The following is a 14688-nucleotide window of genomic DNA, read 5'->3' as shown; positions in this document are numbered from 1 at the left end:
TTAGTAATTTATTTACGAAACAATATCAAGAAGTTTCCTTAAAATTTATATTTAAATAATTATATAAAATGGATGCTACACTTTGCAATCTTGACCGAATTCGAATTAAATTTTTCCGGTATTATTTGTAACGTTAAGAGTTGCGGATTCGTCCCCGCTTCAGGCCGATATTTTTTCCCATAATATTCTAAAATTAAATTAAATTATTATTTTTATCGGGCACCATTATGTAACGTGCCGTACAATAACGTTTTCTTCGAAATAAAAAAACGACAAAGCACTCATTCGTCAATTGTAATTTTGTAGCTGTACACCTAATAAAACTTTTATTTCACGTTATTGTTACTATAAATTTTTGATTAGTTTAACGTGTTAAATGTTATAAAGTTTAATTGCCGGGTTTTTGAAATTTCGTGTTAAAAAATAGCAATTCAAAGTCTTATACTTGATTATAAATTGATATTATTTTACTGGTAAATTAAACAATTATATATATAAATTCGACTTTTGATTCCAGGCATTTTATTTCACCCACAAAACTAAAAACTTATATATATATATATCTTCGTCTGTTTTGCATATACATTAATGTATTTTTAATTGCAATTAAATATTTATTATTCACATTTTTCGTAGTTAATTTCCTGCCAAGTAAAAAAAAAGTAGATTCTTCAAATGCATTTTGAATTTTTTGAGAATCAAATTTATGGAACAAATTTTTTAACACTTTTGTGCAGAGGGCGCTTTACAGAAATCGTCGCGGAAACTGGAATTTACTTGCTGTCGTTCCTAGGCGGCGCTGTGCGGCTTGACAGCCGCACAGCGCCGCCTAGGAACGAGAGCAAATTCGGCGGGTGCAGAGGATACACTTTTAAGTCGAATTGTTAACAGCTTGGAGTATACGGATGCGGCGGGTGTTTCCATCAATCGTTTGCCCCCTTTTCCGATGGTTTTGCGCTTTTCCGAACGACGCGAAAATACTACTTTCGGGCCGCGGGTGGCGCCGCCTTTCGACGGAAACCCGCGGGCGGTCGGAGAGCGTCGGATCCCGGAAGGAGGGGCCCACCCGCCGCCGCCTTCGGGCCGAAACGGCCGAGCGTGGCCTCGCCGAATCATTAAACCGCGGACACCCGCAGTCCGTACAAGAAACTTCCATTACTCGTGCCGCGCTGCCGCGCGACGTCGCCCGCGATGCGCCAGCCTTTTTTGTTTTTTGCGCTCTCTGTACTTTTTTCGTATACGGCATTTGTTTACTTTGCCACCAATTTAGATTTATAACGTAAAATTTCGAAAACTTCGCTTTCAATAGAATCGAACTGGAGAGTCTTGAAAAGGAAAGGTTTGGGGGAGGCAGCGGTTCTAGAAAGGGAGATAGGATTGGGCCAGTCACGGCCCGTTCCCGCCCGAGAAGGGATAGTTCCGGATTCCGGCATCCGACCACCGAATGCCGATGATATCGTCCGCGCAGATAAGTGGGCGCGGACACAATGGACGGCGGCCAGACGCCTCACTCTCTCTTCACTATCTCTAGTCTGCTCCCACCCCAGCTATCCGGTGGCTCTTCTTTTTCTCCTTTCCCCTTCGTCTACCCTCCGGCGGTCGATAGCTCCATTGTTGTTTCGTTGCGGTCGGGCCCGCCGAACACCCATGCCATCGGGCCGGACCGGGAGGTTACCACTCCAATTAACTCTTGCTTTACTCTTACAGATCTGGCCTCGGAGGGGGTTCGACTTCGTCTCTTCGTCACTTGGGAGATGGACGAACGGTGCTCGGCTAGAGAAATCGTAGAGGTAACCGAAAAGGGACTTTCCGGCTTGGCTTGGACCGTGAAGATGACCTCTCCGGGGACGTACGCGATAGGTGAGTTGGATTTGACACATTCGCGCGCTTTTATTTCGACCCCCCAAGATATGATTCCAGTTGCACCACGGGATAGATTAAGTGAAGCAACTAATGGGCAATATTCCGTCATACAACTCGAACATTGTCACGGGTCCGGTATTGTGAACTCTGCTTATGTAAGGGTGGGTTGTGTTTGAGAAAATACTATTGGCATTTATCTCTCTTCTTTATGTACGGTGTGGTGCGTTGTCGGCCTGTTAACTCGTGTTTCTTTTAGCAGGAAGACTACGCGGCTCCCGAAAAGTGTCGAAAATCTGTTACGAACAATTGAGAATCCATTACAGAATATTTTCATCTGTAAAGAAGCATTGTTTCGTCTTTCCGGTTGTGTCATTGTTTCGTAATATAGGGGTTGGGTATAATAACGTATGAATAAAACAACACCGCTAAAAATGTCACAGGTCAACGTCTCTAGTGTGTAACCTTTCTATAAGTTGTATAAATAAATACGATTTATATATATCCTTACATACTCGTAAAGTACACGCTAACGAACAACGTTACGCTAGTATTTTGGTGTAACGTTTTCACTAAAGTCCTATTCCAAAACGTATTCTCGGTCACCCTTCGTAAACATGTTATGTAGTTACGTTCCTTGCATACAATTTTAAATCTCGACCACTGTACCGGAAACCGAATTGTTCGTCGTACTAATTACCTTAATTACTTTTAACGGCTGCGGTTGGCAACACTGGTGGCTTTATGATAATTTGTTTCCGGACGGAAGTGGTCCCCGGCCGCCCACTTACTTTCCGAATCGACCTTTGTCCCCCTTTCGGTCCGCAGTAGTATTTGAGTGGGAGCGAGAATGCGCGCCCCGTTCGATCCTAAAGGTGGAGAAACGGGTGGAAAATCGACCCACGGGTCGGGCGAACAAAAATTTAATACTAGAGTCAAAATGGACGGGCGAAAAATTTAATAAATATACGAGTAGCGAGGAAGCGGGCAAATCTCGTTAAAGCTCGGCTGCCACTCTAAGTGCACTTTCCTCTCCACTCCGTGTTTACACAAGCGATGCCCCGCTTCTCCCTCCCGCTCGCGCCCTCCCCCGACAGTTGGCGCGCTTTTAATTACTCGACAAGTAATTAATATGTGTTACTCGGACCGGGGCGGCGCCCGGTCCCTCGCCCTCTCTCACCTCGCGGTGAGTCGGGTGTGCGCGGAGGGAGCTTTGCGCGGGTGCGAGCCCGCGGGCCGGCCGCGTCTAGAGTGACGTCGACAGCTGCGACGGCGGCGCGACCATCTGCCGTTGCGCTTTATCTCGTTATTAAAACGGCGCGTGTTTGCCCACGGCTAGAGAACCGGCGGCGCTCTCGAGAGGCTCTTTCGTTAATTCGAACGGGCCGACACGAGTGTCTGCAAACAACGGCACCTGTCCGCACTTCCTCACCTGCCTCTCCGTTTCTCTTCCAGGTGTGGTCGTCGACGCGGGAGAGGGCGTGGTGTCCGCTCGACGCCGAGTGACGGTGTCCCCGCCAATCCCGTCCGGCCTGAAGGTGACCTTACATCCCGAGGTGAAGGAAACGCCCACCTGCGTACCTTCCCATCTTCCCCCGGGTCACGTGACCGTGTACACCGGAAGAAAAGTGCGCCTGGTGGCGTCGGTGGAGACGGGATGCGATCCGACTTTCTCTTGGCGCGTGGACGAAGCGGCCCCGTGGGAGAGCGGGCCCGTCCCCGGCGGATACGGATTGTCCCTTCGAAGGAGCGTCTTGGTGAGTACTTTTTATGATTTTTTTCCCCTTTCTGTTTCCGGGGTGAATCGATAGGGCGATTTCCGGCGTTGATCGATCTCTTTGCCGGGTTTGAAATCCGGAATAGGACAGAAAGAGTTAGAAATCACCCCTACACACACACCGTTAATGGATCTTTGTGTTTAGATATACCGCCGAGGTTAGTCTCGGAGACACTCGTTCACCCAATTTAATTAACGTTTACAGATGACGCGTTGAATGCTGATTACGCGTTTCGGGTTGGACAAGAAACTCTTTGTGACTTCACTCCGTGTTCCCATTTTTGGGTGCCGAGCGCCTCATTATAAACCCAACGGAACCGTGAAAGTATGTAACTTGGTTATTCATTCAGATAATTTTCCCAACGATCAGACGTCACTTTCCGCGCCAACCTGGAGAAGGACAGTTTCTCAAACCCTCTACTTTAAACGCTACTCTTCCAACCTGCATTGTACATTAAAGCCAAGCAAGGAAGGTAGACTAGGGATTGTTTTCTTAGAGTAGTCGAAGAGCAAAGTCGAAACAGTTGTAAAAACATGGCGCCGATTGGCGAAATTCGTCGCTACGGTTACGGTCACGTGACCGGATACGGGGTCGAAGTAAAGCAGCTGCGTCGAAACCTGCCAGGGCACGGAAGGGAAAGGTAAATAATAAGTTTGGACTTGGACCCGTGTTCCGCAGGCCGCTTAGTTGACAGTATATTTAGAAGACATCCGGAACTTTTGTATCAGGTTCGTGACCTTTCGAATTCTCTACCGAGGAGGAAACTTTTCCAAGACCCCCCTACGAAGAAATTCCTAGTTAAATTCGATCGATGCCGTATGTTTTTATAGAGTAGACTTTCCGAAGGATTTGGCTTCTGATCAACAGATTCTTTTCCGAGAAAAGCTCCTATCTTCTCGTGTTTTAAACCTCGTGTGTAATTCGTACAGTCGTAGTTACCGAAATTACAGGAACGAATTGGCCCTCTGTCGTAAAATGCCAAAAAAAAAAACCCACCGAATTGAGCTTTGTGTTGCGTGCGTGTGTTCCCCCATACCTGGACTCCCCGTTGTCGCTTGTGTTAGGCGCGATGCGAGGGGTGTTCTTAAAGCTCTTCCGGAGCGGAAAGATAACACTAGAGTGTGTGATAAGAGCGGGCCGGCATTTACATTTCTCGGTCACGGTTTGCGCGCGCCGTATATTTGGAGAGGAAAAAGAAGAGTCCCAGTGGATTCGTCGCTCCCTCTGTCGACTGTTTCCGGGCCCCCGAGACTCGCCCGCGACGAGATGTTTGTTTTGGCACCGGGTCGGAGACGGAAGCGACGTCTTTTGTCCCGCGATCAAAAGACTCTTTGTGACGTCTTCGCATTTCGGTCGACGTAACGCGGAGGGTGGAAGCGATGGCTTTTCTAACCTTCGTCTCCCTCCTTCTCCCTCCGGACGCGTCGCACGCGCCGCGAAACAGGCGACGGAGTTGGAAGAAAATAGGGCCGTAATTAAAACAATCGACCGAATTGTGCTTTCCGTTAGGGCCTCTCGGAAGAGCGGGCGGGCCCTACAAGGGCGTCGGCAACTAGCCGCTAATTAATTCCGTCCGGCGAAACAATTACCGACGTCGTTAATTACCTCGAGCCGGTGTACGCCCGATCTGGCTTCCCTTTACCCTCCTCGATCGCATCTGTTTTCCATCGCCATATTGAAATCCGTTGCTTTCTACGTGGCGATGACCACATCGTCGACCTTTGTTATCTTCTCCGAGGAGTTTATTTCGGGAAAGTCGCTTAGCGCGTGGGGTGCTTGCTGCATCGCATCGACCTAGCAAATTTGTTTGAGGTTAGTTTCGGAAGAACGTACGGTCCCAGAATCCTTTACAACTACGAAACTCTCTTGTTTTTTTTGCAGGAACACACCTTTGGTCGGGAAGGAGTACATCGAGTTTCTGTCAACGTCAGCAACCTGCACGGATGGGTCCATCGATCGATCTCTGTGGTGAGTGTTATCTGCCATGTCATCTTTCCCTCGAAAGGCGGCGCCGGCGACTGTCGTTCCGTCGCGTCCGACACTTCCGGCAGGTGCTGTTTTTTGTCTATACCACTCGGAACCGAGTCGTCCTCACCGCCGAATCGACCGCTTCCGTCCTTTCACTTTCATTTTCTCTGTGTTTTTGGCAGGTGGCCGTCGACTATCGGATGTCGGACGCCGTCCTGAGATCGCGGAACGGACATCGTCACCCCACCGACAGTCGAGTGACGTTCCTGTTGACCGTCTTCACCACGCACCACGTGGCCACTCATCTGTTGCTGCGACCGGGCGACGGCACCCAGTTACGTCACACGCTTCAAGTGGGAGCCGACGACCGGGATGTTTCCGTACGTCACGATCGACGTTGTCGCCTGTCGGCCGAAATCCACCACACTTACAACGAGGAGGGAGAGTTCCATCCCCTGGCCTTAGTGGATGACGGGACGGTTCGAATCGAAGCCCGAACCGCTCGCGCTTTGAAGGTGTGCCACAGACTGGACCACGGAACTTTGTCGGGCAAAGGTGTAATTCCTACCGGGTCGTCGTTGAAACTAGCTCTACACCTGAATACCCGCAGCCTGTGTGACATCGGAGTGGACTGGAGGTTGCTGGAGAGTAATCGCACCGTTCTGTTCTCGAAGAATCGGAAGATCGAGTGGTCTCCGAGAATTCGGCGAGCGGGAACCTACACGGTGGAGTCCACGGCTAAAAATCCTGTGGGAAACGTCACCTTCCGTCACGAGGTTAAAGTTCAGGACCCCGTACGACGTCTGAGCATTCGAGGAATCGGTTCTTATTATCCTACGGGGGTACCTTTTCGACTAGTTGCGGTAATCGGAGGGGGTAGCCACGTTACCTGCGGCTGGTCGACGGGTTCCCACTCGGATTGGCACAAATGGGAGGGTCACGGGGGTTGCAGGGCCATCTGGACTTTCTACAAAGCGGGAAACAAGAGGATCGAACTGGAAGCGGGAAATCTGGTGGGACGCAAAAAGACCGGAGGGAGGATAACGATGGTGGAACCCATTCACGGTGTCTACGTGTCTCTGGACGATCCCGCCTCTTCGAAGAGACCCTTACGAGTCGAAGTATTAGTTCTGAAGGGCAGCCACCTAAACGTTACCTTCGACGGAGGGGTGGTCGCTCGAGTTGGACGCGGACGGTTCTTGCTGACCGGATCCGAACCTTCTCCAGGAAGACACGTTCTAGATCTGGCATTATCCAATCCCGTGGGAGAACATCGCACGCGGGTGGAAATGAGGACTCGTTCTCCCTTATCCGAAGATCTACGCCCCGCCATCCTTCTACAATCTGCATATCGTGACTCGGCCACCTACCGCGTTGATATTCCAGGTGAGACAATTAATTTCTAAGATTCGAGAGTGACGAAATGGCCGAACCACAATCAATTCGGTGTATTGTTGGATAGCTGGCGACCCCAATCTGGTCGCGCAGTTAATAACGTAAGATAGGTTACTACGTAATGTGAATTGGGGTTCAGGCGGGAGTATTGTCACTGTCTCTCTGTAATTTTGACCCGACAACACCCGAAATCGCACTTCTTCTCTCCTTTTTGCCACTAGTCTTGTTCAGCCCTCCTATAAAATTACTACTGTAGACTGAAACGGAAGGTGGCTGAGGACATTTCATATTCTTCAGCCTGTTCGGATTCTCATCCTCCCTCTAGTAGACAAACAATACCTAAAATCTACATGCATTGTGACGTTCACCAAACTTTTATTAATGCATTTGTTTGCTATTAGGACAATCAAAACTAGGAAACAAAACGCCATGCACGAAAATAGGGTCTTTTGGTGGTTTACTCAAGATGGATATTGTTATTTCTGCACGTTACAGGTTCTTCCAGGCTGGGTTATTCTGTTTTCTTTATTGTTTCTTGGTGGCAGGGACGGAATTAAGAGGTACGCAGGGCGTAGCTGTACAATCTATCTTATACCGGTAGAGGTTATCTGGAAGAGTTCGCAACAGAACCTTTCAAACCTGGTGCAAATCCATTAATATAGATTTTCCATAATTTTCCTCCCACTTTTGTTAGTCTTCCTTCGATTGTCACGACCTTCACTTCCGGGTGCTTCTCGGATTTTCTTCCCTCTCCCCGCCCGACCCTCTCCTTTCCCTTTCCCCTCCTCTGGCAGTTAAATGCGCCACTAACTGGTGTCAAAAGCGGGACAGAGAGGGAAGCGCGGTCCCGGCGGGGGTCGTTCATAAATATGCAACGAGGAGGTGGGGAGGAACGAGCGAAGATGGCGGGAGAATTATCCCGCGTCCTCGTTCCGTTACGACCATTACGTTGATTAAAAGAGAGTTGGGCTCGTAAGCCCTATGGATATCGTTATGGTTCGTTATGGTACTGTACCGTATTCTTTCCTGCACAGAATAGTCATGGAAATTTATAAATATAAGCGAATATATACACGTAACGTAAGCAGGAGGGTATTGCGAGGAGGTAAAGGGTACACATCCTTTCAGAAAAGTTTCTTTTCTTATCCAATGGTCGATTGGTGGTATTTTAATTTCTTCTTCCCGTTGAACTTCGAACTTTATTACTCATCGTCGGGGTTAATACGAAAGGGGAGCGAAGTTGAACCAACGATAATTACCGGTGACCTCAGAGCTTTGCCTTGTGAACCGAAGGAGTCACTTTCGCTCGGAGAACCCGACTGCGGCACCCGTCACGTGATTGGGAACATCGTACGCCGTTCGGCGCGTGACGTTTTATTCCCCTTAGATCGCGATAGTCGGGCCGGTGCGGGTCGAAAACGTTAGAATCCGATCCGCGGTCTGCTCGATTCCACCTTAACTCGGCGACGTATCTACAAGTTATCGCCTGTCCGAGCGGGAGGAGGGGGGTGTCTTCGACCGTCCGACGGCCGCAACAGTTGACGGGAGAAATTAGGCGCGCCGGCCATCCATCACCCCGCGCGCACGCGCACCGCATCCGATCGATGGCGGAGGCCGCGCGCATTCTCCCTCCTCTTCACAAAACGGCTCGTCACCCGGCCACCGCCGGTTGTTGCTCCGCAGCGGTAAGTTGCCCCTTATTTCGTTTCGGCCACCTTCGTTTTCGGTGGCGGCGCCCGGGGGGCGGGCCCGGAGACGGAAGCGGGCCCACGTAAGGCAAGTGAATAATAGGTGGAAACTAGTTTCCGCGAAAATGGCGGCGCGATGTCTCTCGCCCCGGCGGGCCCTGCACTAACCTATCATTCTCTCGCTCTATCCTTTGGAGCGCTCCGGTGGGGGCGAACACCCCCCGCCTGTCGCCCTAATTTATCGATGGTGTGTTTCGTAAACACTCGAAGAATCGATTGAGCTATTAGCTCTTTTTTCCATCTTTAATCGGCGACGAAGAGGGCGAACTGTAAGGTGGGGTGCTCGTCCCCCTTTCTGATCCTTACACGCAATTATCATACATAACTGCTTATCACCCGATCCGCGTAAAGTAAGTTCCGGAAGGGGGATAGTAAAATCTTTCCACATTGTTTAGAATCACGTTACGGAGGCGTAAAAGTTCCCCTCCCGAACGTAAACACACTTAACTTTCCGTTCTACGTGTTTCGACTGTCGCGATCGTTAACTATGGACACTCGCGGGTGAGAATTGTCCCGTAAATCCTCGGTTCCGTCCATTTCTTCCTCTACTCCTGCCAAGTTCGCACCCCCGTCGAGAAAAATCTCTCGTTTCCTCGCCACGTTAATGGAATTTTAACTAAGAACGGAGGTTGCGGAGGTCCAGCGTCACGGAAAGTTGAGTGTGATGATAAACGTTACGCGTTGCGTGAAGTCTTCCTAGCGATAATTATTAATACCGGTTTTCTTTTGTTGGAGAGAAGCGTGACGGAAACTTTAACATTAGAGGTGTTTAATATGTTATCTCGAAGATCGTGACGTGCGTTCTCTCGTGTCGCGTCAAAGACCATCCTTCGCTGATTTAATTATTCCCATTTTCTCTTCTCGCGGCGCGGCGCCAATGGCAACGCCGCGCCGCGATATGGCGCGACGAAGAACGACGTGTTTCCGTAATCGGATTTCGCCAAGCTAATTAACACTAATGACGCTTTCTAATCGAATCGTAGAGGGATCGAGAGAGGAAAATGTCGGCTGTTTCGTCACTCTCTTCGTTTGACCGCGAGATAATCGAGACTTGTCACGAATTAATCCCGAGACGTCTCGAAAGGCATGGCACGGATCGTGACGAACCGACTTCGCGCGCTTACCTAACGTCACGAGATGTCGACCCTCCTGACTTTTCGGATTGACAGACGGATAGAGGGAGCGCCGAGTGGCCGTGACAGGAAGAAAAAAATAACACGAGTAAAGCCGGGAGTTTCGCCTTCGGGCGTTTGCCGACTTGTGACGAGTCCGGTCGAGTGTCAGAGCAGTTTTAGCACGTCACGAAACGGAGCCCGACTCGTCACGAATGTCAATTGATAGCAGTCACGCGAAAGAAGAGGAGGAGAGCAGGAAGACTGACGGGTTGTTATGTAAGATTCGCCCAAACGTGAAGGCAGGAGGGAAAAGAAAAAAGTGGGGGAGACGAGGATGGATGCACGGAGAGCTTTTAATAGATGTTCTGTGGCGAATCTACATCCCTCCTCCCGCTATCTGTTCATAATAGCCAAATTTTATTACACGAAACGACCCCCTTTCGTACGTAATTGGAATATTTGCGCCGAATATTTATCGGGACGATAATATCCACCCCTATCGTTTGCCCTCCCTCTTACTCTCTTCTCTTTTTTTTTCTTCTGGATAGGTTCTTCTACCGAGAAGCTGTTGTACCGCTGGAAGGCACCCTGCTGTCAACCGCTATACACCAGCTTGCCTATAGTGGACTGGAAGTGGACCCGGCACGTGCAGCTGACCGTCGTCAATGCGAGTAAGCTTTCTTTTAATTATCAGAAGGGTGGTCCGGATGAATACCCGCATCATCCGGGTTGGGAAAAACTGGATCGGGACCACCCATCGGCTGGAAACGGACCGCCCGATAAAACCGGCGGAGCGCGACGCTTCTCCTGTCATCGAGCCGACTCACCTGTCACGCTCACCTGGACCGCCTCGACTCTCCCCGACGATCGATCGGAGCGCCACCCCGCCACGCGCTCGCCCGCCGACTACGCCCTTTTCTAAGTCCCCGCTGGGTTTCCGTGCCCGCGGGCTTCCGGACGACGTACGACCAAAGAATGATACCCTTCACCCCCCTCCCGTTGGCTCGCGGGCTTTCTCGACTCGTCTTCGTTTTGACAGGCTCGTCACGCGTGGCTCGAGGTGCATGTTTTCCACACGCCAACTGCTTGTTGAGGTCTTCTCTCTCCCCCCCGTTAATCCCCCCTCAGTTTCACTCCAACGCTTCTTTCCGACTCGAAAATCTTAACAATAGTAAATTGCCGTCTCCAAATCTCGTACCACGTACCGTACCTCACTTTTTTCGGCCGACACTCGCCACCTCTTCTTGCGACAGCGATAACGAATGCGATGGCGATCGATACTTCGACACGTTTAGCGTAAATGCAGATAACGGTGCGGGGGACGTTGTCTCGCGTAACAGATTAACGCACGAAAAATTCGTCGTGGAGATTTCAACACGCCTTTAATATCTTTTAATTCTGTCGGACTTCCAAACGGCAGTCTTCCGCCCGATGAACGCCGAGCTCATTCGCGACGTCGCGATTTACTATCGCCAGCGAGATTTTTATTTCTTAACCTTTCCTCGTTAATCCCGAACCTAGCCACGTTATACCTTGTTTTAATCGTAGTCCCGCACGCGACATTTGCTCCGTCGGGGAGCGACGCGATAAACTAGAGGTTTAGCAATACTTTTCTGCCGGACAGAAAGGATCGCGTCGATCAATGATTGCGAGAAAGAAGGGCAAACATTCTTCTCGTCGGATGGAAGCGAGGGGGATGGCTATTATTACTCAGCTTCGAGGGGGAAAGAAAATTGCCAAGACCGGCACAATGGCGCCGACCCAACGATAGGTAAGCGTCGAGTCTCCCGCGATTCTCCGGGGACCCACGTGACGGAAATAGTATTTGGCGAGAAAGACAAACAAGTCGCTCGCTTCCCTTCCCCCGTTTGCCACTGGGTTCCGAGATGCGAGAATAGCGAGAGAGGAATTTTCCTTTTCTTTTTTTATTTCCTCCAACTCCCCTTCGTGACGTCGATCGGTTGGCCCGGGAAGCAGAAGGGGGCCTTCCTGCAGGTGTGTCGCTACCTACACTCACCCTTTCCCTCCGTAATTATAGCCTGGGAGTTCGGACGCGACGGCGCGAAATGCGATGTTTCTCGCCTTCGATTTTACCGCTTTTTTTTTTACCGTTAGTCTCGTAGAATACGAGAGATTTCGAGACGACCTGTACGAAATTTTTACTGTGTTTATCGTGTGTAACGGGACAACTCGTCAATCTTTGAAAATCGGGTGCACTTCGTAGGAGTAACACAAAGCTACCAAATTGCAGGTTGTAGGTGGAGATTATCCGAAATTAAATTCCTTCTTTTAACAATAGAAAGCTCTTTTACTTGTGGGTGTGGACGCTCCGTTGTTCTTACTTTCTTGTGTTTTTTTCTTTTTCTTTCCTCTACCGGGAAAGTAATAAAAGGGTTTAAATACGTCGTAGGTCTATTATTTTCTCGTAGACTATACTCGAAGGGTGCAGGTTGATGACGAAGAGCGCTCTGCTGTGTTTTCTTCCACGTAACGTTGTGTACTGAGTGTTTACGAATAATTGAAATCGGTAAATTGTTGTTGATTATGACTCTTCCATTTTAATCGCCAGATGAACTTCCATTTGCAATCGATTCCTGACCGTTCCGTGACGAATAATATAATTCGTCTGGCCATGTAATTCTTTAAATTATATTACTAAATTCCGATGAGATTTATAAAATACAGTTCCTTTAATTTATTCCTAAAATTACAATGGGAAAGCTGTCCGACAAAGAATAATACAACAGAACCCATTGTGTAAATTCGTATCGGGGATAGGATCCTAATCCCTTCTACAAACGACTCTTCGCTGTGAATTTGTGGGTGTGGAAGAGGGCCCTTTCTTCAAATGTAACGGTAGAAGTTGCGCGTGAAGGGTACTCTCCGCATATCCTCGACTGCATCATCCTAGGATGAACACTTGGAATATCGAATTTCTCCAAGATTGTGGAAGAATCGCGAAATGATCTTTAAATTCGCGCGAATCGTCGAATAAGACGAAACACCGAAGCATGTGTGACGTAGGGAATGACGTAAATTTAATCTTATTTCAATAACGTATCGTGACGTGTTAAAGTTCACGAATCCGTCACGCGTTTATTAATTTTTAATATACTGTTGATACGAGGGTTGCGATGGTCACGTGGGCTTTACGGGCGGGTGGCTTTTTTCGGACCGGCGATTCCGAATTTCCGGTGGCCACCTGCTGGCGAAAAACCGGAATTTCCGGCCGAACAAACGATAGTGGCGCCGTCTGCGAGGGTGACAAATGGTGGTCCGAGTGGAGAGGTCGCGTACTAATTTGGACCGACAGAACTAATCGAAAGCGGTCCGAAGCCGGGTTATAAATCCCGATTTTCGACTGGCGAGTAATTGAGTCTGTCGTTGAAGAAAGAGACGAAGTGCGGGGTGAGGTCTCGAGCCCGAAAATAGTTCCGAATCAAGGGAACTATTTTCTTCCCGTGCAAGTTGACGAAAGAGTTGTCATTACTTTCGTAGAAACCGGAAATGGGAGGCCATATTGGAAAAAATAATTGAATAAAAGATTAAATTTTCGAATGAAATCGTTCGCATTCCGCATCTCTCGTCCTCTAATCGCAATTTGTATTCCGGAAGCGCGGAATTCCGCGCTTCCGGAAGTTGCTTTCAGACAATTCGCCAATTAGCCGCGTGGAGGAAACTACTTCCGGGGAGATGATTCGGTTTCGGTTCCGTTTCCGGTTCTCGCTTCCGGTTTCAGCATCACGTTTTAAAGCTTTTTTCTTTTTTTTAAACGTATTTAACAGTTTCTTCCGTGACGGTGGAGGCAAGCATTCCAGAACCCGAGACCCGAATTCCTACTCTTCTTCACTCGTCGGTGGTCGAAGTAGGACGTCCGATCAACTTTTCCTTACAGGTGAGTGCGGAAATGACGTGCGGCGGCTCCACCCCCTCCCCAGAGAGGGGTCGGGTATCGTACCAACCCCCTTTTCCGCTTTGTTATGGTAATGGCGGCCGAGAAACGGCCGCTAGATGTCGTCGGGACGCCTGCTCTGTCCGGTTCCGGCCGGCCTATTGTCCCGCGCGTGATTTATGGTCGGAGCGGCATCCTATTATCCGACTTCCTAACTGCGGGGTTAACAAGGAGCCAGCCGCCGGGTAATTGTCGTTCGTAAATAGAGGTGTCCGTTGCCCTAATTGTCCCTCGGACGTCCGACCGGCGGCGGAAGTGACGCATTTTACGATCTCCCGACCAACGGATCCTCCGCCCGTCGTAAATATCGAAACTCGACACCTCCTCCTTTTCCTCCTCTCGCCGCTTTCCTCCCCGCTTACTCTCCTCCCCCCTCCTCCTCTTCCTCCTACGCGGTCGTGTGGACGATCGGGCCTCTTCCGCACCGCAGAAAAGTGCGGATGACGTCATCCACGCGCTTGGGCCGTCGGCTCTACATATTTGCGTTGGGCGGATGCTCCGAGAAGACCTCTGGGACTCGCTGGGACAACACCCAACTCGGAAATTAATTGACGACGACGTCAGGTATTAACTCCACCCGGAAAAAAAAGCGGGCGCGGAAAGAAAAGATAGTTTGGGTGGAGTCGCTCTTCTTAAACTCTCGTCCAACTGCGCCGGCGACGGTCGAGCAACACCAAGCTCTCCCCCTCCTTTCCCCCCGTTGTTTATTCCGGGTGGGGAGGAGGAAGGTTCTCCGCTCTTCCGCTCGTATACGCCGAGGATGATGGAAATTACTTTGCTAATTACGCGGGAAGCCGCACGTACGAAGTGGTTTGGCTGTTTTCTGTGTAAACGACAAAGAAAAAAACAATGTAAACATTGGAAGCAAGAAT

At 49.6% G+C, this 14688-nt stretch overlaps 1 protein-coding gene across 1 annotated transcript in view; it reads left to right on the top strand.

Annotated features, from left to right (window-relative positions):
• LOC136985265 (polycystin-1-like protein 1) overlaps positions 1-14688 on the top strand; it is a 109501-nt gene that overhangs the window by 26486 nt on the left and 68327 nt on the right. Inside the window, exons 5-10 of the mRNA XM_067282512.1 lie at positions 1708-1860; positions 3316-3617; positions 5520-5606; positions 5789-6992; positions 10413-10535; positions 13650-13759. Of these exons, the coding sequence (XP_067138613.1) occupies positions 1708-1860; positions 3316-3617; positions 5520-5606; positions 5789-6992; positions 10413-10535; positions 13650-13759 (1979 nt within the window). The remainder of the gene's footprint in view (positions 1-1707; positions 1861-3315; positions 3618-5519; positions 5607-5788; positions 6993-10412; positions 10536-13649; positions 13760-14688) is intronic.

The sequence above is a fragment of the Centruroides vittatus genome, unplaced genomic scaffold, assembly GCF_030686945.1.
Source record: "Centruroides vittatus isolate TY-2023 unplaced genomic scaffold, ASM3068694v2 contig_957, whole genome shotgun sequence".
Taxonomy (NCBI): domain Eukaryota; kingdom Metazoa; phylum Arthropoda; class Arachnida; order Scorpiones; family Buthidae; genus Centruroides; species Centruroides vittatus.
This window is presented reverse-complemented; position numbering and strand designations above follow the sequence as displayed.